A 26,082-nucleotide genomic window follows, 5' to 3' on the forward strand; every position below is an offset into this window, starting at 1 on the left:
ATGTAGGCACCAAAACCTGAGGTGGATGGTGATTCTTAGCAACAGCAGGTTCGGTTGCTGGAGTCAAGTAAAGGAGGTCAGGTCTGTATGATAAAAAGCCTGTGGTATCATGGCAACGTGTTTATCTTCAGCAAAGATTATTAAGCAAGAGAGATGAATTGGTATTAGGTTTTAAAAGCAAACTCAAAACAAAAACAAAACCCACCAAAGGTAGAGGATGGGTTGAGAGGATAAGGTTGAGGTGGAGAGATCAGCCAAGAAGCCATTTTACTGGTCACATGAGGGTGTCAGAGGGTCTAAACCAGGAGAACAAGCAGGAGTAGATGACTTGGGATGTTGTAGAGAATTGCCTGGCTGGGGATGAGGAATGGTGAACTTGAAGCACCTGTTCTTCATTTAATTCAATCCACCATTTGTGGGCTTGACTCTTGGAAGTTCCAGTAGGGCTGAGAGATGAGCCTTACATTACAGAGCTTAAGTATATGAGGAGACACATAAGCCAAAATTCTGTTGCAGTGTAAAAGATGCTCTAACTAGAAGTATAACACCACACTAGACTGAAAAGTGACCTGGAGGAAAAAGAAGTGGAGGCCTTAAAATAGACCAAAGTCTGACAGGAAAGGGGTAGCGCAACAGTAAGGGGGTTTGCTGCTTGTTTTTTGATGGGCGGGGCGGGGGGAGATTTGCACATTTTTTCGGCTGAGGGAAATGAGCTGGTGAAGGTGGATTGAAATGAGGGTCATATAAAGAGTTGGGGCGAGGCCTTGGTGGTAGATTAAGAACCTAGGGTTGGGGTTTAGCCTCCTGATTGGGTCGCAGTGAGTTTGAGACTAGTCAGATGCTAAGAATCCAAGAGTGACAGGTGGCATGGAGGTTGGGAGAGTTCTGTTTTTCTACATACAGTACATCACTAAGGTTAAGAATGAAGGGAAAGGATGAGGTGGCCTGTAGTTGGCAATGATGAGTCACGAGGAGAGGGAGTCTGCTGACTTTTCCCTTAAAAGGCACCTTTGAATGGAGAGGGACGGAGGGAAGAGGGAGGGTAAGAGCCAGTGCTGTGTGCTCATGATCTGGCATCCTTCTTCCCACAGCCCTTTGTCAGAGGTGCATTTTCCCCTCAAGTACTGCGGAGCCAGAGGCTAATTCAGATCTGCCTGCATGTGAAGGGGCAGGGTGGGGGTGGTGGGGGCAGAGCTGGTGGAGGAGTCACGACGAATCTCTGACCCAGCACAAGAGCCCGAGATGGGATGAAGGAGACAATAGAAAATGAAAGCATTCAGCCAAGCAAAAATGGAGGATGACTATTTAGTTATTTCCTGAAATTGAAAAGGGATCATAACAGATGGTTTTAGTCATAAAATGAATGGCTGTCAGCCGTAATTGTACATTTTAAATGCTGGTGACAATTAAATAATTAGCTTTATCACTGGTTACAGTTTGTTGTCTGATTCCCAGACTTATTTTCTGTCTTAGGAACAATTTTTATTCATGTGCTTATAATTTTAATTATAACAGGGCAGCCAGCTCAGGTGGTTCAGCCAATCCAGCATGAGTCATACTGATGACATCGGCCTCTTCTTTACGCTCAGAGTCCAGCATTTCTAACTCCATGGCTTTCCTCTTGAATTAAATCTGCATGATTCTCCATCCGAAATCTCTACACGTGAATTTCTATCACCTGAAATATCTGTATTGTAAACACATTCTTTTGAATCCACCTAATTTTTAGGCATATTTTGCAGCTGAGTGGCATAGGCCCAGCTGAAGATGTTTTGGTGAAATTTAGAATGAGAGAGGAAGCCTTAATGAAACCCATCAGGTGCGATTTTGATTCACACTGGACTTGCCTAACATTAGAGATTTCCGGTCCAGTGTACCGTGTTGCACACCTGCCCGTTTATAAATCTGTGCTTTGGAAGTGTGCGGTTTGGGTTGCGTTGCAGACCTGGCAAGATGCCTTACGCCGAGGAGATTTGGTAAATCGTTTCTCGTATGATGGGGTTGAAGGGGCTAGTTCTGTGGCCTTTGGGCTTTGTGACTCGGAGTTCTGCTGTGGATAGTTTATGCTTCCCATGGGGAAACGTCAACCTGTTTCACACTGTACCAAAGAACCTATTAATATTTAAGTAGCTTTTTAAAAATCAGCCATGGTATCATTTTAAAGTGCTTAGATTAGGAAAAAACATACTTTGTAAATTTTTTTTTTTTTAATTTTTTTTTCAACGTTTATTTATTTTTGGGACAGAGAGAGACAGAGCATGAACAGGGGAGGGGCAGAGAGAGAGGAAGACACAGAATCGGAAACAGGCTCCAGGCTCCGAGCCATCAGCCCAGAGCCTGACGCGGGGCTCGAACTCACGGACCGCGAGATCGTGACCTGGCTGAAGTCGGACGCTTAACCGACTGCGCCACCCAGGCGCCCCAATACTTTGTAAATTTTAACCTTCTTATCTAATTTTGAAGAATTACTTTTCATTAATAGAAAACTAGGTGGATTGTGTTATATTTCGGAAGGAGAGAAACTACGGTGCCAACAGTGCTAATGGATACTTTAAAATCTATTAGGATTTAGGGGCGCCTGGCTGGCTCAGTCGTTGGAGTATGTGACTCTCGATCTTGGGGTTGTGAGTTCGAGCCCCACATGGGGTGTAGAGATTACTTAAAATTTTTAAATCCATTAGGATTTAGACTCGCGGATAAAATGTATCCTAAACTCTTTATACATCATTCTTTTTTATTAGAGCAGGAAACAGGAAGGGGAACAAACATTTGTGAACGCCCCCTGCATTGGTAGGCCTGTTTTCAGCATGCAGCAAGTATTTCCCTAATCATAACACCCTCTGTAAAGATCCCAGTCTTCTGCCATTTTACATTGAAGAAACTAAGGTTCAGAGATTAACTTGCTTGGGTCACACAGTTCCCATAAATGGTAGAACCTACATTCAAACTGTGCCCTTTCTCCCATGTTGTCTCCCAGGTAGCCATGAGCACTTACCTCATGTACAAAGATGTACGTGTCTCCCGACGAAACCCTAATACTGTCTCTCCCAATCCTCTTCCTTTTCATTAGCTCTTCGACTGTTTGGCATATTAATTGCAGCCAATCCATAAAGAGAACAAGTAGAGGGTGGAGATGGGTGGAAGAAAAGGATGGCAAAAGCCACAACACTTTTGCTGAGCCTAATGATCATAAGAACCCTGAAAATACCCACATTAAGGAAACAGAATAAACTTAGGGCCCCTGGGTGGCTCAGTTGGTTAAGTGTCCGACCCTTGATTTCAGCTCAGGTCACGATCTCACGGTTCATGAGATGGAGCTCTGCGTTGGGCTCTGCACTGGCAGCGCAAGTCTGCTTGGGATTCTCTCTCTCCCTCTCTGCCCCTCCCGCGCTCTCACACACACATTCTCTCAAAATAAATACTTTTTAAAAAGGGGAAAAAAAGAAAAACTCTTGGATTAATGCGTAGGAGCTAGGTCGTTAAGTTTTGCAAGTAAATGTATTGGTGATGCATTAAGTCATCAAATCATAAATTAAACAAGAAAGGATGATACATCAACGACCATAAAACATTTTTGTTTTATTTCAGTTACGATACCAGAAGTGCTTGGTAGCCAGGCCGCCTTCACAGAAAGTTCGACCACCTCCTCCGCCAGCAGACTCAGTGACCAGAAGAGTCACAACCAATGTAAAACGAGGGGTCTTATCCCTCATTGACACTTTGAAACAGAAACGCCCTGTCACAGAAACGCCATAGCTGCATATGCTACAGGATTCTGTAATATTTACCTGAAGATTTAATAGCTACACTAAAGAAGATGAACTGATATCTGGCCTTCCATTCAGTTGCTGATGCTTTGTCTTCAGAGAATTTATCCTTAACCAAACAGTGTTAGACAAGCATGTTCTCTCGTCTTGCCACCATCATGTGATATGAAAAGAAGCATGACTAATTTTTTTTGCTATCAGTAAGATACATCATGAGCAGTGGAAGGTCTTTTTCTTATTGTAAATATCGTGAACATTAACTTCACACACACGGAGAAGAATGTGGCCACACCCCTCCTAGTGAACTAACGCTGAGTCCTTGGAGTGAATGACGCCTGAGTTAGTTTCACTGTCTTCTTGACTGGATCTGTCACAAGCAATGTTTAAGTCCTGCAGCACTTGGCCCTGTTGCCAACATTGGAGTAGCCACTGCGTACCAGATACCATTGAATTGCTGTAAAACTAGGATGATGGGTTTTTGTTGCAGTCTTTCATGAAATTGAACCTTTGGGTTGACAGAATTGGCTGTTGGCATCAGTACAGAAACCAACCGGCAGCTTTCCTTGACAAGCCCTTTGACACATGGACACCATTTCATGTCTGCAGCTGTTTTGTGGGATGTTGGGGAAAAAGTGAAACTTGAAAATTGAAAAACAAACCAAATTTGAGAAATTAAAATTGAACAAAAAAGAGCCTTTCTTTCTAGACGGTTTTCAAACTGATTATTAAAAACAAGAAAGATTTAAGAAAAGCCTAATGCATTTCGGGTAGGACATGTTTCAAACTTCTGCCTTATATTGTACAATGCAGCTAGAGAATTATAGTTCACTCTGGCCATTCTCTACATAAACATTAAAATGAAATCTTCCTCGTACGCCTTTTATCCTTAGTTTGTTAATTAGCCAATATGCAATTTGGAGTTGAGGAAATGTCATTTATATTTTGGATCTCCACCACCACATTATTTTGTTAGTCCGCCTCCTAGTGAAACCCACTAGGATTCTGTATCTAGCTCAGTCTTACCCTAATGCTTTTTGCCCAGAAGGCTGTCTGTCCATCATGTATTGTCCATGGCAACAAATTACATTAAATTTGAACCTTTTGAATTTATGTATTTAATATTGGGATTTGTTGGACTTTACTAGATATATTTTTAAATTTATATCTTTTCCATTTTTTCAAGATTTAAAAATTTCATATCAGAGCAAAATAAACATAGCAACAACGGACTGCTTAACAAGTTTCCCCAAAATAGCAGTTTCCTGCTTCACGTTTCTCACGTACTTACAAAGATACTCAGATTTAGACTCTTGTTGACATTGTTGTTTTAAAAGGAAGTTGCTAAGGAGACCAATCTAAATATTAGTCTTATTTGCTTCTTAATGTCAAAATGAATGCGTTAAGAACATCCGGTTTTAAAAGGAGCACTTTATTTACCCACTGCTGTGTACTTGTCAATGGTTTCCACATTCTTATCACATTTGAGCCTTACAAGGTAGGGAAAGGTACTAAACACATTTGAGAAATAAAAATATAAAGTACCAAGAGGCTCAATCACCTTGCCTAAGATCTGTCGAAAGTTTGTGAGAGAGCCGAGACAAAAGCCCACGCTTCCCAACTCTGTTATAAGTTACACTGCTTTTACATCGGTGAGGAAGAGTCTATCCAAAATTACTCTGGGCATATCTAGTTATTGTCAGGAAATCTTAGAATTCCCTGTAGAAGGCGGGAAATATGTCCCAATTACACAGTAATATTAATCATAAAACCATCGCCCTCTCTCAGTCCAGGACTGTTTTCCTGCAGTGTGCCTCAAATGTGTTGTAGAGGACAGGATTCTACACGCTGTGCGGCCTGTTCAACTTACAAGGTTTTCCAGAGATGATGTTACTTGTGATAGACACATTCCTAACTCATGGTACTTAGCCACCAGAGAACACGATGGAGCAGGTGGCCTTCTGCTATTCCCTCAGAACTCTGGAACTGTTTGCTAGCACCCTGGTGTTATGACCAAAATGATGCCACTCTAGAAATGAATTCTACTTCTCACCAGCCTATATGCTATTCTATCTGAAGTAACCAGTGCCATCATAAGAAATTATTGCATTAAGAAAGTCCTTACTCTGCCCTTTGAAAAGCTGTGCAAAATTCAATCATGATGATGTTTCATCTCGAGCTCCACAATGAAAGGTTTTAGTGTGATAAAAATTCTGAACAGGTCATCCACTTTTATATTGGAAATCTCTACCCGAACCCACCGTTCATTTTCTAAGGCATACATGTTTGTTTTCAGGATCAAGAATATTGAGCTAGCTTTAAGTAGCAAACTGATTTATATATGCAATTATAGGATGCATTAAGACGAACGATAGCCTTTACATATTGAAAACTTTACTGCAGATATTTTGTTTTGAAAATAGCTTTGCATACTAAATGCAATTAATTTTGTAAAATTGATTATGTTAAACAGTACGTTCAGACACTTTCTGCCATGGCCAAAAAGTATGTATGAAAGTATGTGTGTATTTTCCTGTGTGCGGATGCCGGTGTTTTACCTGATATTGTGGTGACATTCAGTTATCTATGCATTCTTTGTATCTGTGACTCGGTAAACAGGCAGCCATGTTCACTATGCCTTGTATGTCTTATCATTTTTTTAATTAACCTGTTAAATACAGCTTAAGATATTTTTATTTTATTTATTCTATTTTTACTGAAATATACTGCATTATCGTGTTAATGTATTCTCTTTACTGGATAGTATCTCACAAGGTATCCAGGCCTAAGTAATCTCAGTGAACTATACGTTGCCGAAAAGGTGGTTTTGTAATGATTTGTAGACACATTTTTATTGGACTATGTAGAAGAAATGGCAACATGCTTAAAGTTCCTTTTATTTTTTAAAAGCAGCTAGATAGACGCAGACTGGCCACCTCATATATGCGCCTCTTGGCAGCCTCAAGGGGAAGAGCCAACACGCCTGTGGCAAACCTAAAGCACCGCTTGGGGCTGTGTGTTTATGTCCTTCCCAACACCTGTCATCTCCTCTAGGCAACAGACCCGTGCCCACAAGCCCTCTGTTCTCCTGGATAGAAGACCACCCGTAGCTAATTAGGACCACTGTTTTTCGTTCGTGTCTGTCTGACTGCATGAGGGGACATTAGACCCATCTCCACTAAAATTCGTTCCTGGTGAGAAACTGTTGGCACCGCTACTTTGTCAAAGAGCCACTCCGATCTCAGGACGGAGTAGAGATTGGTAAGGTGATTCCACACAAGGTCACCTACTCGAAAGCCCTATATCTTTCCTCCTTTTCTCGTATGACACACGCATTTCATTAAGCATTGCAACACAGATTCAAGATTTCACAAACAACATGAAAAACATCTCTCTGAGATGAGCACAATGTAGCCAGTAAAACCATTAGCTCTCTAGTTTGCCAGGCTTCCTTAACCTAATACCCAGATGACGTGTGTGTTATACAGCCAGTAAAATGAAGTTCAATTTATTTCAGCTTCAGAGAAAAGATTCCACTCACACCCAATCAGTGAGAGCACTCCCTGCCACCCGAAGCGGCTTGTTTATCCTGAAAGAACGTTTGGTTTTGCTTTCGGCCCCGTTTGCTGTTGACCACTTTGACACATTTAAATGTAATATGTTGTGAGAATAAACTTAGCTGCATAAAACGTCTGGCTCGTTTATCTGACATCTCAGTCCTATAGATCCAGGAATGGAAATACAAGTTCAGTGTCGCCACGCTAGTCATTTTGTTTTCAAATTGTTCTGCTTTGCTATTGCAGGTTTCCACCTGGTTAAGAACTAGAAAGTAACTTTCAATTCTGAGTAATTAATTCATCACACTGCTCTTATCTGGTGACCAGGAAGGACCGCTGGCATCCTGAGTCACCAACGCAAGGCCTGGGTAAGCAGTCTAGTGTTAAGAAAGTCTATCTTTCGTATCCTTTAAGAGTCTGACGTCAAAGAATGAAGAATAAAGTTGCACAGGCACTGAATCCAAAAGCAAAGGTAGCCAGAAAAGCCAGTTGAACCTGGGCTAGTTCAACTGTCAGACACGGAAGAGAAGCAGGATGTAGAGTATGTACCCATTTTCTGGTTCCTCTTGCGTTTCCGCCCCATGGTTTCTCTTTTACTCTATTAAAGGCAGTTACTGTGAAGGAACGAAATTTCATTTCGGTTTCAGGTGTTATACTAGTGGTAAGTAATTTCAGATAAAATTTGCTATTGGAGAATCTAAATACCAGCAAATCTATTTTCGATTTTTGCAGCACTTCCCTGTAAGAAGCTCAAGAAAGGAAAATGTCCGTGTAATCAATATTCTCCTTCGCTCAATCCCTCGTGTTGTCTTTATCCAAAGCATTTTTCCCTTTTTACTCCACAAAAGTACTTAAATAATTGATCACGCCCTTCTCAGAAGACTCTCAAAGAAGAAAACTACAGGCTTAACGAACCATTCAGAATCTCCATATATTTCTGAAGAGAACAGTGACAAGCGTGTTAGGTAAGATACTGAAAATAAGTGGCTTACGTTGTGATGCGACACGAATCACAAGCTTCTCAGAAAACAGCCTGAACTATTCCTTCACAATGAGAGTTTCCTTTTCAGAACATCACAGAAAATAAGGGTCTGAGACCTGCGACTCATGGACAGTGGCATCCTTTGCAGCTTGGGGCAGGGGCAGAGCACAGGGGGAATGAGCGATTCCCTGGAAAACACTCCAGCTCTTCACCCAACAAAGTTCACTGCAGCTGCACTAGTGCCCTCGGGGCACGGAGTGCTCCACGCCAGAGCAAGAGGAGAGAAGCCATATTCGGAACAAAGAAATCTATCGTTTTTTATTTTTGCAGTCAGTAAAATAAGCTGAGCATTTAAAACACTTCTGGACCTGCTGAGAGTCATAATTGAGAAATCTTTGAGGATTGAAATTTCCAAGTATATGAAGGCTTGTTCCCTTTCTTCGTTGACACATTCTATGTAAATTTTTAGCTAAAATAAAGATTTATTACCAATAAAATGAAATTCGCCATTTTGTTTAGCCTCACTTCAAGTGAGAAAATAAAGGATAGGGTATTAGGCTGAAATAGACCTAAAAATTCATCTTGAAGAAGATAATACTCTACTGAAATCATGCCACCTGAATTGAACATTTAGGAATTTACATAACACTGTTCAACACGACTAGATTCTGAAAATGGAACTTTATATTCAAACGTTGTGTCTATGAACATGTTTTTAAACAATAGGTTTCATAGTTGTAACTTACTTGATTAAATGTCAAACAATTTGTTTCCATGATGAAAAAAAAATCAATAGACCCCAAAATGATAATCATACCAATTCTTGGTAGGCAATGGATGATATTCAAGATGAGTTGACTTTTAATATAATTAACATAGTGCTACAATATATTTTAGTTGTGCATCAGAGATGATTTACCAGTTTGATTACTGTGTACCATTGGAAATGACTTGTAGATTTTAGCATTTCACCTGATCTTTGAACAGAATCAGACATTTTTATGGATTTCTTCAATAACAGGTGTCACTTGTAGTCAACAGTTTTGCCTCTTCCTCAGAATTATTACTATTTGGATGGAAATTTGTGTACAGTCACTTTTTTACAACCATATTTGGCAGAAGGGATAGCTGATTGTGTTCAGTCTGCTCAGGATCCCAGAAGCTCTTTCGATGAGAAACCGTTTTTGTTCTGTTAACGTACTTCTGAACTATGCACACCTGGAACTTCGGAACCTCCTGTTCTTCCTACTCAATCTCAATCACATCACAAAAACTCATGACACCCCCCCCACCACCATTTAAAGAATATTTTGATATTTAAGAAAAAAATCAACCTCCACAGCGATTGAAAATGTCAAACCGCAGGTGGATACTGAAAAAGCAACATAAAGTCAGTGTGAGAGGCCAGCATCTTTTCCGTATCTACACTCTAGTAAACCACCTCAAGTCTGTTATAAGGCAGACAGTGTTTCCCGTCAGGAAAAATTGTTGCAGCTTTCTCTTAAAACTGGTGTCCTGAGTCCAGACTGAAAGTTAACAAGAGGGATACAAGTTCTAACAGCTGATCCTGAGTCTAAGCTGGACATTCTAGAACAGATCAGCACGGAGCTGTTGAAATGTAGGAATTCTGCTTTTGTTGAAGTGCCTACATTGTTATTTCTCACTTGTCTTAATTCTCTTGAAGTTAATAGCACCTTTAGAAGATACTAAGTGGCCAAAAGGATGAGTATCTTGTATAGGGATGGCTAACCTCAGAGAAATATCAGATTTGGAAAAAACATGAACTGCTCTTGACCCCTGTAAAAAACACAAGATGGTCAAAGCCATGGTCGAGGATGCCTGAGTAGGGAGGAAGGTAAGTTTTCTCTAGGCTTTTCCCCTCTTCTGGATGTTGATGGTGAGGGAAAGCAGTTGGGCAGGACAGTGTTGGGTCCAACCCAACGATAGTAAAAATGTTGAGTTGGTATCTGAGATTTGATCCCTTGGGAACCTGAAAATGGCAACATTACTGGAGGCAAAACAATCTCTACAGGTTTCAGTGCCATCACTCTGTCTTCTGGGCGAGATCTTACGAAGTTTGTCCGCCGTTCATACGGTCTGGGTTGAGCTGTGTTCTTCATAGATGCAGGCACTGAAGGATTGCTGGTGGGCTTGTTGGGTTTTCTGACGTGCGAGGAAGAACCAGCTGTAGTTGTATTTTTCTGTGGAAGAGATGTTTTTGTTGCTAATGTCTCTGACCGATTAGCATTTGCATTACTTTCTCGATTCAGGAATTCAGCAATTTTCATTTGGATGTCATCACTATCATTGGTGGGGGCTTTTGACAATGGTATTTTTGATTTCTTCTTCTTCTTCTCCCGTTTTGAAGCTTTACCCAACTCAATTCCATCCAGTAGACCCTTTGCTGCAGCACGGGCCAAAACATCTTTCACAGACACTGCCTCAGATGGGTCCCGCTACAATCAAAAGAAGCAGTTACTAAATGTAGGAGTTAACTATTGTGTATATTACAAATTTTCTCAGTGTTTCAGCAAAAATAAAAGTGCATCTATTACTATAAAAGAAATGGTTTTTAGGCTTGAGTCCCTAATATAGCCCATAAACCTCAGTCAATGACTTTTTTTTAGACTTACACTTCCCCATTTGTTTTGGTTTTTGTTGCTGTTGTTTTAAGTTTTTATTTTTGAGAGAGAGAGAGAGAGCAGAGGAGGGGCAAGAGAGAGGGGGAAGAGGATCTGAAGCAGGCTCTGCAGACAGCAGACAGCAGACAGCCCGATGTGGGACTCAAATTCATGAACCATGAAATCACGATCTGAGCTGAAGGCAGACGCTTAACTGAGTCACCCTGGTGCCCCAAAACTTCCCCATTTGTAAATCTGACAGAAAAAAAAAATTACAGAGCTTATTTTTTCCATGTGAGCTAAGATGAACTAGATGTGGCAAAGTGCTTGGAGAAGTGGGGGTGGAGAGCAGGCAAGGGAGGAGCCCTCAGGGGGAATAGAAAGACAGAAAAAGGGACTGGGGGGCACTGGCTAGCTCAGGCGGAAGAATGTGCAACTCTTGATCTCGGGGTTGTGGGTTCGAGCTCCACGTTGGGTGTAGAGTTTACTAAAAACATAAACTTAAAAAAAATAGGGATTTTTGTGTCACACAGTAATAATTCTTTCTCCTGTCTTTTAGCTACTTATGAAATAAACACACCATTACAAAATGTTCACAAAATTCCTAGGTTCCTCTTTATGAGGCTTTGTTGTTTCTTAATTCTTAACAAAGTATAACATGGATTGGGATTTTCCCCCTTACCTCCCTTGTTAGAACAGAAAGAAAACAACCATTGGTAATTTCAGATGGTTCCATTCTGAAAAACTTATCAGTAGACAAATGTATTTCCTTTAAGGAGCACAGTGGAAGGACAGGAGGACTAAGCCTGCAGGAGATAGGAGCAAACAGGAAATAGTTAGAATGGCTCATTTGCCAATCGAGAGAGACACTAGATTGCAACATTTTTTCTTCTGTTACGTTTTCTAATCATTTAAACAAAAATTCCCAATAAGCCTAAAATGCTGAAGCATCATAATATTATTATAAATTAAAAGCTCTAATATTTCATGTTCAGAATTTATCATGCTTGCCAAGGCTTCCATCTCTAAACAACTATGACAAGAATACCAGCCTTTCCACAAATTAAAAACTCTTTTCCAACTCAATAGTATGTTAACAAAAAGACTTCTATCAAAACCGGTAAATACATAGAGTAATCACAAAGGTGGAACAGAAAAAAATCCTTTACTTTCACATGTCAAAATACAACAAGTATGACTTCCTTCCTCTGGTTACTTTTTGCACCATTACAATATAAAAATATGGCCCGTCATTTTCACTACATTATTCTTCTCAACTACTTTTTGAGTATTAACGGATGAGTTATGTAGTGCTCAAGAAAGCATATAACAGAAGACTTGGTGTAAGGTCTCTAATCACTATTATGTGTAAGGTAACATTTTGGTTTTTATATTTACTATTTAATTTCTCATTCAATAGTAATAAATAATAAATAATTCTTATATTCCCATGCTTTTACAATTAAAATATATTTAATCAAGGCAATAAATATTTTCCCATGTAAGTTAAAATATCAGGAACTCTTATTAATAATTTTATATATTCTGAAAGTTTTTAAAACCATTTTTTTCAAGTTTTTATTTAAATTCCAGTCAGTTAACATACAATGTAATGTTAGTTTCAGGTACAGAACTTAGTGATTTAAAATCATTTTAAATTTATATTCATTCATTCACTATTTGCCTACTATGTGCAAGGCATATAAAGGTCAATTAATTCTCAATAGTTTACAATTTGGTTGGAGAAACTAATCAGTTTATTAAATTTTTTTTAATGTTTATTTTTGAGAGAGAGAGAGAGAGAGAGAGAGCGAGTGGGGGAGGGGCAGAGAGAGAGGGAGACACGGAATCCGAAGCAGGCTCCAGGCTCCGAGCTGTCAGCACAGAGCCGGACGTGGGGCTCAAACTACGAACCATGAGAACATGACCTGAGCCGAAGTCAGACGCCCAACCGACTGAGCCACCCAGGCGCCCCCTAATCAGTTTGTAATAGTATAAAGAAGACCCAATAAGAATGCTGAGCCAAGGAGAGACAAAATGAGGTAGTAATACAGAATAAGGCCCAATTAACTCTGGCCACAGGATAGCGCACATGGAGACTCCACAGAGGAAGAACCACTGGTTCTGTGTCTTGAAGGATAAGTTTCCCATAAGGTAAAGAAGGTATTTCTAGGCAGAAAGAAGGAAGGAAACGAAAGAAAGGAAGAAAGAAGGACACAAGAACACAAGTATCATAAAAATGTTCAGGGTGCAGCAAGTATTTCCATGTGGCTGGGACATAAGGTGAGTAGAGGGATGCAGAGGTCACTTAGGATGCAGGCAGACACGTGACCTCAAATGACATGCCAAAAGTGGCACAGAAGGTGGTGCTTAATAAGGGTTTATGCTGAACTCAGCTGAAGTATAATAGCTGTGCAGGTACTAAAGGCAAGAGAGCTAGTCCCTCCTCTCACCAACCTTGCAACCAACAAACCGAATTTCTGAGGCCTATTTATTTGTGTGCTCTACATAAATAGAAATCACCAAAAACAATTTGTTCACATAAGGTAAAAAAATTCTTATGAAAAATAATGATTTCTTAACAAGTTGGACATACTTAGTTCCAAAATGTAAATATGAAGGTTGGGATTTTGTCAATTTTAATTTATTAATATATTCTTAGCACCTAGAAGAATGTCTGGTACACAGTAAGTATTCAGTTAGTGTTTAATAAATATGATATATTTTAGCTATATATGCTGTCTTTGCTAATGGTAATAATCCTAATTAAGATTGGTTAAGTTACCTTACAATTACCCCTACATAACAAATTTATTTCTAAACTCCAGGTTACAGGCCATTTCTCTGAATAATAAAGGAAGTTCATATCCAGTCTCGTGGATACCTGACTTGGATGATGACATTTGGGATTTATGCAGTTGATGATATTTAGGTGAGATTTTGGATTTAGAATTGATCCTGGAATGGGTGAGGACTTGAGGATATTGGGGTGAGTTGAATGTATTTCACACATGAGACAGACATCAATTGGGGGGGGCAGAGTGGACCGTTGGGGGCTGAATTGTGTCCTCCCCAAAATTCGTGTCCACCCAAAACCCAGAATGTGCCCTTATTTGGAAATAGCGTCTTTGCAGATATTTAAGAGGAGGTAATACTGGAGTAGAGTAGACCCTAAGTCCAATATTGGTGTCCCTATAAGGAGAGAGGATACAGAGACACACAGGGGAAGAGGGCCATGTGAAGACAGAGACAGAGGTTAGAATGACACAGCTACAGGCCAAGGGCACTAAAGATTGCTAGTGAACACCAGAAGCTGGGAGAGGCATAAAACAGATTCTTCCTCAGAGGCCCCAGAAGCCAACCAACCCTGCCAACACCTGACATTCATTCGGACTTCCGGTCTCCAGAACTGTGAGAGAATAAATTTCTTTTGCTATAAGTCACCAAGTTTGGGATAGTTTGTTGTGGGAGCCTAGGAAAATAAGACACATGGCAAAAGGAATTTTGCAGATGTAATTAAGGTCTCTTAACCTTAAGCTATGCATGTTATCAGGATGGACCTGACCTAATCACATGAGCCCTTTAAATACAGGTCTATAGGGGTTCTTGGAAGATGGTAGTGGAATAGGAGGCCCCTAGGCTTGCCTTGTCCCACAAATACAATTAGATACCTATCAAATCATCCTAAAAACTCCAGAAATCAATCTGAAAACTGGCAGAACAAACTCCACAACCAAAGGTAGAGAAGAGGCTACGAAGTAGGAAGTGCGGAGATTTGGCTTGGGAGAGAAATGGATCATGGTGCTGCAGTGGGTTGGGAGCTGTAATCTCAGAGAAGGGTGAGGGACAAACTGGCACACGGAAATGTACAGGAGAGACAAATCCCCATAGCAGTGGACTTGGAAAGTGAAAGGGCCTAAATTTTGCGAGTTCTTTTAACCAGCAAGGCTTAGAGCCTGGAGTTTGAGAGGAGTTTTAAAGGAGGGCTTGGAGGACACTGGGGCTGCTCTTGGAGAGAAAGCAGGCAAAAACAGCAATCTGAAGAGTGCCTGGGCCACAGAGCGAGGAGGTTATTTGCTCATCTTGGAGCCTGTCCCGGATAGGCAGCATTCAATGGAGAGACCCCTCCAGGAACAAAGACATTGGCCAGTGTCATTTCCCTCCGCAGCCCCTCAACATAAGCACAGGGCCACCTGCAGGTACCAGTACGGCACCAACACTGGACACTTGCTACTTGACTTGCTTAAACCAAGCCCTGCCCCCTTGCCATCTGGAAGAACTGCCCTTTCCAGTCATGCTCGCCTCAGTCTCAGTGTGGTAGGCCCCCTCCTCTAGAAGACTGGCCCAAACCCCTACTGACACCGCATCTCCTGACCCAGGTGTTTTGGTGAGGCCTCAATTCTGGTGACAGTGGAGATATGTCTCATTTCCCAAGCAGATCAGAGCACACCTAATTAAAATGCACCATATTCAGGCCAGGAACCAAACACTGCCCACAACAGGCACAGAGAGTCTCTGCAGATAACTGGCCTGATGGATAAAGCAGTCAGGATACAACAGCAGAGCACACACAACACATTGGAGACACTCCCAGAAGTGCCAGGCCCTGGGGAAAAGGGGACCCTACACTGCAGGGCATTATAGGACCTCTTCTTCATAAAGCTATTACCCTCAAGAACAGGAGACGTAGCTAACTTTCCTAACACAGAGAAATAAGCACAGAGACTTAGACAAAATGAGAAGACAGAGGAATCTGTCCCAACTGAAAGAACAAGAGAAGGTGACAGCTGGAGATATAAGTGAAACAGAGTAACAAGCCTGATGGAGAATTTAAAGCAATGATCATAAGGATACTCACTGGATCACACCAAGGCATACTGTTGTTTATTATTAATATTGTTTTAAGTAGGCTCTACACCCAACATAGGGCTCAAACTTACAACCCCAAGATCAAGAGTTGCATGCTCTACTGACTGAGCCAGCCAGGCACTCCACCAACACACTGTAATTAAAATGGTAAAATATAGTGATAAAACAATATTAAAAGCAGCAAGACAAGACAATTTCATACAAAGGAAACCCCGTAAGGCTATTAATGGCTTTTTCTGCAGAAACTTGCCAAGCCAGAAAGGAATGGCATGATATACTCAGAGTGCTGAATGGGAAAAACCTGCAGCCAAGAATACTCTATCCAGCAAGGCTGCAATTCAGAACCAAAGAAGAGATAGAGTTTCCCAAACAAAAACTAAAGGAGTTTGTGACAATTAAACCAGTCCTGCAAGAAATATTAAAGAGGACTCTTGGAATGGAAAGGAAAGGCCAATAATGACAGTATGAAGGTAGGGAACACCAAAGCAGCAAAAATGAATACTTCTTTAAAAAATCAGTGAAGGGGGGTGGCGGGGGGGCGCAGTCGGTTAGGCGTCCGACTTCAGCCAGGTCACGATCTCGCGGTCCGTGAGTTCGAGCCCCGCGTCGGGCTCTGGGCTGATGGCTCAGAGCCTGGAGCCTGTTTCCGATTCTGTGTCTCCCTCTCTCTCTGCCCCTCCCCCGTTCATGCTCTGTCTCTCTCTGTCCCAAAAATAAATAAACGTTGAAAAAAAAATTAAAAAAAAAATCAGTGAAGGAACTCACAAAATAGAAGGATGTAAAGTATGATGCCATAAACCTGAAACATGGGGAAGATAGGAGTAAAGAAAGGGTTCAAACTGAAACAACCATCAACCTACTGTAGACTGCTACATGCAGAAGATGTTATACACAAACCTAACAGCATCAAAAACCACTAATAGGCAAAGAATAAAGAGATAGAAATCCAAATTATCACTAAAGAAAACCAGCAATCCATGAAAGAGAGAATGACAAGAACAAGAAAATCTTCAGAAACAACCACAAAACAAGTAATACAATGGCAGTAAAGACATATGTATCAATAATTACTTTGAATGTAAAAAACGTTCCAATCACAAGACATAGGGTGATAGAATGGATAAAAAACCAGATCCATCTATATGCTGCCTACAAGAGACCCATTTCAGACCTAAAGACACCTGCAGATTGAAAGTGAGGGGATAGAAAAACATTTATGGTGCAAACAGATGTCAAAAGAAAGCCAGAGGGGTGGGGCACCTGGGTGGCTCAGTTGGTTAAGCAGTTAAGCATCAGACTCTTGGTTTCGGCACAGCTCATGATCTCATGGTTCGTGGGTTTGAGCCCCATATCAGAATCTGCGCTGGCAGCAAAAAGCCTGCCTGGGATTCTCTGTCTCCCGCTCACTCTGTTTCTATCTCTGTCTCTGTCTCTCAAAATAAATTACTTAAAAAAATAAAGCCAGAGTAGCAATACTTTTATCAGACAAAATTGACTTTAAAACAAAGACTATAACAAGAGGCAAAGAAGGACACCATATAATAATAGAGGGGGCAATCCAACAAGAAGATACAATTGTAAACATTATGCACCCAACATGAAAGCACCCAAATACATAAAACAATAACAAACTTAAAGGAGCTAATCTCTAAGGAATATAGATGCAAAAATTCTCAACAAAATACTAGCAAACTGAATCCAGCAATACATTTAAAATATCATTCACCGCAATGAAGTGGGATTTATTCCTTGGTTGCCAGGGTGGTTCACTATTTGCAAATAATCAACATAATACATTACATCAATAAGAAAAAGAATAAGACCCATAAGATCATTTCAACAGATGCAGAAAAAGCACTTGACAAAGTACAGTATCCATGCATGATAAAAACCCTCAACAAAGATTTAAAGGGAAAACACCTCAACATAATAAAGGCCATATATGAAAAACCCATAGCTAATGTCATCCTCAACGGGGAACTGAGAGCCTTAACCCTAAGGTCAGAAAGAGGACAAGAATGTCACTCTCACCACTTTTATTCAACATAGTACCGGACATCTTTTTTTTTTTTTTAATGTTTATTTTTTGAGAGAGACAGAGTGTGAGTGGGGGATGGGCAGAGAGAGGGAGACACAGAATCCGAAGCAGGCTCCAGGCTCTGAGCTGTCAGCACAGAGCCCGATGCGGGGCTCGAACTCACGAACTGTGAAATCATGACCTGAGCCAAAGTCAACCGACTGAGCCACCCAGGCGCCCCCTTTTATTTTTTTAAGTTTATTTATTTATTTATTTTGAGGGAGAGAGAGAGAGATAGAGAGGGAAGGGGCAGAAAGAGAGGGAGAGGGAGAGGGAGAGGGAGAGGGAGAGAGAGAGAGAGAGAGAGAGAGAGAGAGAGAGAGAGAGAGAATCCCAAGCAGGCTCCACAGAACCCAACATGGGTCTCAATGTCACCAACCATGACATCATGACCTGAGCCAAAACCAAGAGTTGGACGCTTAAACAACTGAGCCACCCAGGTGCCCCAAGGTGTCATATATTTTTTAGATCTATTCCTTATTTTGATGTCCACAGTTTAGATGGAATATTATTGCTTATCCTCTCTACCTGTATTTTATTGCATTTTACCCAGAAGCTACCTGAATTGTTAGGCTATTTTTACCTCAGTCCTTGTGAGGGACAAAGGCTACAAGGAGCTTAGAAATGTGTTTTCAGGTAATAAATATCCAATTAAATAGTTTTGCTTTTCCTCTTTTTTTTTGAAGTTGTTAAACTTATTTTGACAGAGAGTGTGTGTGTGTGCAAGCGAAAGAGGAACAGAGAGAGGGGGAGAGAGAGAGAATCCCAGGCAGACTTCATGCTCAGTGCAGATTATGCAGGTCTCGATCTCATGACCATGAGTCCATGACCACAAGATCATGACCTGAACCAGTATCAAGAGACAGACACTTAACCAACTGAGCCACCCAGGTGCCCCTCTGTCTCCTTTCTAAGTTTATTTTACTTACTTTTCTTGTACTGCACTGAGGCATAAATGTATAACTCGGGATATAAAGTTCAGGCCCAATTATCCAGAAATCAATCAACTCAAAGCCAAAATGCATTTAGCTTTACCAACGATAACAACAAAAAAGAATTTTTAGTAGTACAAGAGAATGCTCATGCCAATCCATCATAAAGACTACAGAATCTGTTATAGTTGTAAGAAATTAGGTTGTTTGGTCATGTTAAAGTATAACAAGAAGGATGTGGAACGTCTTTAAATAACTTAAAAATCATAATCATTCATGCTCAGAATATTTGAGTTCAGAGCAATCCTTTCCTTTCTTACCTATAAGGTTGTACTTTAATCCCATGGTCTTGAAATTCCAGTGCTTTCTTAACAACACCTTCATTTTCTTCTGGATAAACTGAACATGTGCAATAAACAACTGCTTGAGCTTTAGTAACTATATGCAAAGAAGGTGGTAATTAATAATAATGGCCCCATTAACAATCCTAAACAGACTTATGTTTCCAAACATCTATTTGATACTAATACCACATGGTTTTGATGGGAATGATTTCCATAGATGCTTGCATTATTCCCCTCTTCAAAACATGTATTAGTAACGTAGTCTGTGGCCAATAAGTAAAGTAAATCTAACTGAATTGTATGGAAATTGAAATTTTTTTTCTTTTTCTCTCAAGTTTTTATGTAAATTCCAGTGTAATAATTTCAGGTGAAGAATTTAGTGATTCATCACTTACATATAATACTCAGTGCTCACCACAAGTGCATTCCTTAATCCCCCTCACCCATTTATCCTATTCCCCTGCCCACCTCCCCTCCAGTAACCATCAGTTTGTTCTCTATAGTGAAGAATCTGTTTTATGGTTTGTCTCTCTCTTCCCACTACCCCCCCCACGTTCATTTGTTTTGCTTCTTAAATTCCACATGAGTGAAATCATACGGTATTTGTCTTTCTTTGACTGACTTATTTCACTTAGCATTATACTCTCTAGCTCCATCCACATCATTGCAAATGGCAAGACTTCATTTTTTATGGCTGAGTAATATGCCATTGTGTGTGTATGTATAGATATAGATGATACCGATATAGATATAGATGCCACGTCTTCTTTATCCATTCATCAGTCAATGGACATTTGGGCTCTTTCCATAGTTTAGCTATAGTTGGTAATGCTGCCATAAACATCAGGGTGCACGTATCCCTTCAAATCAGTATTTTTGTATCTTTTGGGTAAATAGTGTAGTGGCTGGATCATAGGGTAGTTCTATTTTTAACTTTTCAAGGAAACTCCATACTGTTTTCCACAGTGGCTGCACCACTTTGCATTTCTACCAACAGTACAAGAGAGTTCCCTTTTCTCCACATCCTCACCAACACCTGTTGTTTCCTGTGTTGTTCATTTTAGCCATTCTGACTAAATGATTTAGTATTTAGACATATTTGTATTTCCTTGATAGTGGGGATGTTGAGCATCTTTTCATGTGTCTGTTAGCCATCTGGATATCTTCTTTGGAAAACTGTCTGTTCGTGTCCTTTTTTACCCATTTCTTCTTTGGTTTTTGGGTGTTGATTTTGATAAGTTCTTTATAGATTTTGGATACTAACCCTTTATTAGATATGTCATTTGCAAATATCTTCTCCCATACTGAAAGCTGTCTTTTAGTTTTGTTGATGGTTTCCTTTGCTGTGCAGAAGCTTTTTTATCTTGATGAAGTACCAATAGTTTATTTTTGCGTTTGTGTCCCTTGCCTCAGGCGACCTATCTAATAAGAAGTTGCTATGTCTGAAGTCAAAGAGGTTACTGCCTGTGTTCTCCAATAGGATTTTGATGGTTTCCTGTCTCACATTTACATCTTTCATCCATTTTCAATTTATTTTTATGTGTGGTGTAAGAAAGTGGCCCAGTTTCATTCTTTTGCATGTTGCTGTCTAGTTTTCTCAACACCATTTGTTGAAGAGACTGTCTTGTTCCCATTGGCTTTTTCCCATTCTTTCCTGCTTTGTTGAAGTTTAGTTGACCTATCATGGTCAACTTCTGGGTTTCTATTCTATTCTATTGATCTATGTGTCTATTTTTGTGCCAGTACCATACTGTTTTGTTTTTGGTTTTTTTTTCAACGTTTATTTATTTTTTTTTGGACAGAGAGAGACAGAGCATGAACGGGGGAGGGGCAGAGAGAGAGGGAGACACAGAATCGGAAACAGGCTCCAGGCTCCGAGCCATCAGCCCAGAGCCTGACGCGGGGCTCGAACTCACGGACCGCGAGATCGTGACCTGGCTGAAGTCGGACGCTTAACCGACTGCGCCACCCAGGCGCCCCTATACTGTTTTGATTACTACAGCTTGAATATAATATAGCTTGAAGTCCAGAATTTTTGCTGTCTCCAGCTTTCCTTTGCTTTGCTTTTTCAAGATTGCTTTGGCTCTTCGGGGTCTTTTATGGTTCCAAATAAATTTTAGGATTCTTCTAGCTCTGTGAAAACTTCTGTTGGTATTTTGATAAGGATTGCATTAAATGTGTAGCTTGCTTTGGGTATCATAGACATTTTAACAATATTTGTTCTTCCAATCCATGAGCATGGATTGTTTTTCCATTTCTTTGTGTCATCTTCAATTTCTTTCATCAGTGTTTTATAGTTTTCAGAGTATATATATTTTACATCTTTGGTTAGGTTTATTCCCAGGTATCTTATGGCTTTTGGTGCAATTCCTTAATCAATTCCTTAATTTCTCTTTCTGCTGTTCATTATTGGTGTTTAGAAATGGAACAGAATTCTGTACATTTGTTTTGTATCCTGAAACTTTAGTGAATTCATGTATCACTTCTAGTAATTTTTTGGTGAGTCTTTTGGGTCTTCTATATAGACTATCATGTCATCTGCAAATAGTGCAAGTTTGACTTCTTTCTTGCTGATTTACATAGCCTTTTTACTTCTTTTTGTTGTCTGATTGCTAAGGCTAGGACTTCTAGTACTATGTTAAATAGCAGTGGTGAGAGTAGACATCCTTGTCTTGTTCCTGACCATAGAGGAAAAGCTCTGTCTTTCCCCATTAAGGATGATATTAGTTGTGGGTTTTATATATGTGGCCTTTATTCTGTTGAGGTATGTTCCCTCTACATCTACTTATTGAAGGCTTTTATCATGAATAATGTTGTATTTTGTCAAATGCTTTTTCTGCATCTATTGAGAGGATCATATGGTTCTTATCCTTTCTTTTATTAATGTAGTATATCATGTTGATTGGTTTGCCAATGTTAAACCACCCTTGCAGCCCAGGAGTAAATCCCTCTTCACCGTGGTGAATGATTCTTTTAATGTAGTGTTGAATTCGATTCACTAGCATTTTGTTGACAATTTAGGTAGGTATCCATATTCATCAGGGATGTTGGCCTGTAGTTCTCTTTATTTTTTTAACATTTATTTATTTTTGAGAGAGACAGAGCACAAGCACAGGAGGGGCATAGAGAAAGGGAGACACAGAATCCAAAGCAGTCTCCAGGCTCTGAACTGTCAGCACAGAACCTGATGAGGGGCCCAAACCCACGAACTGTAGGATCATGACTTGAGCCAAAGTTGGACACTTAACTGACTGAGCCACTTGGGTAGCCCTGTAGTTCTCTTTTTTAGTGGAGCCTTTATCTGGTTTTGGAATCAGGGTAATGCTAGCATCATACAAAAGGTTTGGAAGTTTTCCTTCAATTTCTATTTTTTTGAGCAGTTTGAGAAGAATATATATTAACTCTTTTTTAAATGTTTGGTAGAATTCCTCCTATGGAGCCAGCTGGCCATGGACTTTGTTTATGGGGAGATTTTTGATTATTGATTCAATTTCTTTGCTGGTTATTGGTCCATTCAAGTTTTCTATTTCTTCCTGTGTCAGTTTTGGTAGTTTATATGTTTCTAGGAATTTATTGATTTCTTCCAGATTGTCCAATTTGTTGGCATATAGTTTTCATAATATTCTCTTATTATTTCTGTGGTGTTGGTTGTTACTTCTCCTGTCTTACTTGTGATTTTGTTTATTTGGGTGCTTTCTCTTTTTTTCTTGATAAGTTTGGTTAGGGGTGTATCAATTTTATTAATTTTTTTCAAAGAACCAGTTCCTGGTTTCATTGATCTGTTTGGAAATTGAAAATACAATCAACGTGACTGACCTAGTTGCAAACACAAACAAATAATAGTGCAGATTACCATGAGCTTGATACTTCAGCCATTCTCCCACAAGTCATATCACATAACTAGTTAAAAGGACTGTAGAAACAGACTTAGATGTGAATCCCAATTATGTTACTTACTGCTATATGATGCTGGGAAAATTACTTAAAACTCTCAGATTTTTCATCTGTGAGATAATACTACTACCTGCAACTCACCCGTTTATTCACCCATATCAAGCACCTACTATAAGCTAAGCACTATTCTAGCATCTAAGATACATAGACAAAAATCTCTGCCCTTGGGGAGATTCTTCGCCATGTTTTATTGATATGATAAGACACAGATACATAGGAAAATCATGTAGTATCTTTAGGGGTTGATAAACAGTGTAGAGAAAAAGCAGGGATGGAGGATAGTTGTAGGTGATAATACTGTAATTTTAAACAAAGTTGAGAAAGCATCAAAAAATTCAAAAAATTATTTACCAACTTTCTAATCTTCCAACTAACTTATTTCATATTATCATTATATATGTATATATATATACATATATATGTATACATATATATATACATATATATATATATCTATATATATGTATATGTATATATATATATATATATACCTGTATACTTATCTTTGAGCCTTTGGAGATCAGGATTTATTCACACTCATATCCCTAACATCCAACATAATGCCTGACCCAGAGTAGGCACTTGATAAACATGCACTGAATTAATAATAGTTTATGTAATTTCTCAGAGACTTCTCCATTTTCCATATCCATATCCATTTGAGGGCAATGCTCCTCAAAATCTAAATGGTACTCAAATCTCAATGGAGTGATTGAAACAATAAAATAAATACCTAAAGACCTCACTTACTCAGACTTCAACTTATTCAGGCTTTATTTATAATTGTACTTCTCTATTAATCTCTATTTAACACTAAGAGACTTAAGAGTTTGATTAAAATTTGGATTGTAGAATATGGCCAGGCACAATGACAACAGAAAAATTACATCAAATAAGAAGCCAAAGAAAAGAAACAGAGAAAATAAAACTGTTCCATCATAGATATACATAACTATTTTACTCCAGCATTAAGCAACTGTCCTTGCTAACCTATGCTACAAATGATAGTAGAACATCTATTTTTATTTATTTATTTATTTATTTATTTATTTTTTTTAATTTTTAAACATGAGATTCTTTTTTTTTTTTTTTTCAACGTTTATTTATTTTGGGGACAGAGAGAGACAGAGCATAACGGGGGAGGGGCAGAGAGAGAGGGAGACACAGAATCGGAAACAGGCTCCAGGCTCTGAGCCATCAGCCCAGAGCCCGACGCGGGGCTCGAACTCGCGGAGCGCGAGATCGTGACCTGGCTGAAGTCGGACGCTCAACCGACTGCGCCACCCAGGCGCCCCTACAACATCTATTTTTAAAAGACAGGTTGAGGGGCGCCTGGGTGGCTCAGTCGGTTGACCATCTGACTTCAGCTCAGGTCATGATCTCACAGTCTGTGAGTTCGAGCCCCGTGTCAGGCTCTGTGCTGACAGCTCGGAGCCTGGAGCCTGCTTCGGATTCTGTGTCTCCCTCTCTCTCTGCCCCACCCCTGCTCATGCTCTGTCTCTCTGTCTCAAAAATAAATAAAAACATTTAAAAAAATAATAAAAGACAGGTTGAATTGGTAAAAATAAATACTTTGATATTGGAAGGTGCTAAGGCTGAGTGTTCTGGAAAATTCACTTATGGCTCACACTTCATTGTGATTATAATAGATTATAATAGATAATTATAGATAAATGAAGTATTAATGTTTCTAAGATTTACAATGTATTTTAAGATTGAACTGATAATAAACTTACATTTCATTGCATGTGTTAGCTGTTCATATTGCTGTTGAACAAGAATGTGAAGTTTATCTTCTGATGTACCTCCTTGAGAGAAATCTTTAAGTACACCTGTATCTAAAAGCAAAGAAATACTTTTAAATATATCACTATTAGGTGTTTTTCATGTATTGCTATAATCACATTGTTTAATTTTTCAATCATTTCCCCTATTTTCTTTAAATGTTCATTTATTTTTGAGAGAGACAGAGTGTAAGGGGAAGGGAAAAGAGAGAGGGAACCACAGAATCGGAAGCAGGTTCCAGGCTCTGAGCTGTCAGCACAGAGCTGGACGTGGGGCCTGAACTCATGAACAGGGAGATCATGACCTGAGCCGAAGTTAGATGGTTAACCAACTGAGCCACCCAGGCGCCCCAACCATTTTCCCTCTTAATAATATTAATATATTAATAAATATTTAATATTTAATATTAATATTTAATAAATATTAACAATATTTATTAAAACTAAATAAAGAGTATTATAAAAATGCTGAGTCAAAATTAAAAAACGAAATAAGGGTAATTTTGTTTAGTTTGGTTTTACTATTGTTTTTCTTTCTTCTTTAAGTTCTTCTGAGATAGTCATCCTACAAGCTAACTTAGATTAGGTTCTGTCATTTAGGCACAGAAGCGAGAATGCTGTAAGTGTGGAGCCTAATAGAGGAAAAGAAAAAAGATTTATTTTCAAGGCAGAAACTGATGAGCTATAATCAGAGCTGAGTAGGAAAGAACACAAAAGGATACAGTTAAAAACATTAACTTACCGAAAGAAATTTTGGAAGGAAAGAATTCAGAGAAGTAAATCTAGTCTACATAGATTAAGAAACAGATCAAGAAGCTCTTAAAGGAACTTAAAAAATTTTCAAAACATACTTCTTGATAATATTAACTAGGATGTATTGAATACTACTTTGTATACAGTATTTTATTTGTCAACCCCCTGAAACATTATTATCCCTTTTAACATTAAGAAAACTGTTCAAACATACATTAAACCACTTATCTGAGGTCATATAGCTACTAGGTGAAGAGCCATATTTTAGCTCAGAAATCTGACCAGAGTCCAAACTTCTAACTTCTCTTTATTCTGCCTCTCGGTAAGTCCCTGGTGTAGGAGAGCCAATTATTTATGCCATATATTTGGCTGTTCCCCATTCTAGTAATATCAGTAAAGGTTAATTAAACTCCATTTCTTCCCAATTTATTTTTACACTTCACAT

The 26,082-nt window shown here is 39.4% G+C and overlaps 2 protein-coding genes across 19 annotated transcripts in view; one reads left to right on the plus strand and one right to left on the minus strand.

Moving 5' to 3' along the window:
* APBB2 (amyloid beta precursor protein binding family B member 2) overlaps positions 1–7,453 on the plus strand; it is a 387,308-nt gene extending 379,855 nt beyond the window's left edge. For all 15 annotated transcript variants that reach the window (XM_040485051.1, XM_040485032.1, XM_040485027.1 and 12 more), the window contains one exon: positions 3,589–7,453. In XM_040485051.1, the coding sequence (XP_040340985.1) occupies positions 3,589–3,756 (168 nt within the window). In that variant the 3' untranslated portion in view covers positions 3,757–7,453. The remainder of the gene's footprint in view (positions 1–3,588) is intronic.
* Positions 7,454–8,227: 774 nt separating this feature from the next.
* NSUN7 (NOP2/Sun RNA methyltransferase family member 7) overlaps positions 8,228–26,082 on the minus strand; it is a 55,254-nt gene continuing 37,399 nt past the window's right edge. For 3 of the 4 annotated variants that reach the window (XM_040485063.1, XM_040485071.1, XM_040485078.1), the window contains exons 9-12: positions 24,837–24,938; positions 19,123–19,240; positions 11,607–11,730; positions 8,228–10,759 (exon numbers count right to left, since the gene is read on the minus strand). In XM_040485063.1, coding sequence (XP_040340997.1) covers positions 10,121–10,759; positions 11,607–11,730; positions 19,123–19,240; positions 24,837–24,938 — 983 coding nt within the window. In that variant the 3' untranslated portion in view covers positions 8,228–10,120. The remainder of the gene's footprint in view (positions 10,760–11,606; positions 11,731–19,122; positions 19,241–24,836; positions 24,939–26,082) is intronic. The other variant, XM_040485087.1, reaches the window with a different exon arrangement.

This window comes from Herpailurus yagouaroundi, unplaced genomic scaffold, assembly GCF_014898765.1.
Source record: "Herpailurus yagouaroundi ecotype Mexico unplaced genomic scaffold, PumYag 28, whole genome shotgun sequence".
NCBI lineage: Eukaryota > Metazoa > Chordata > Mammalia > Carnivora > Felidae > Herpailurus > Herpailurus yagouaroundi.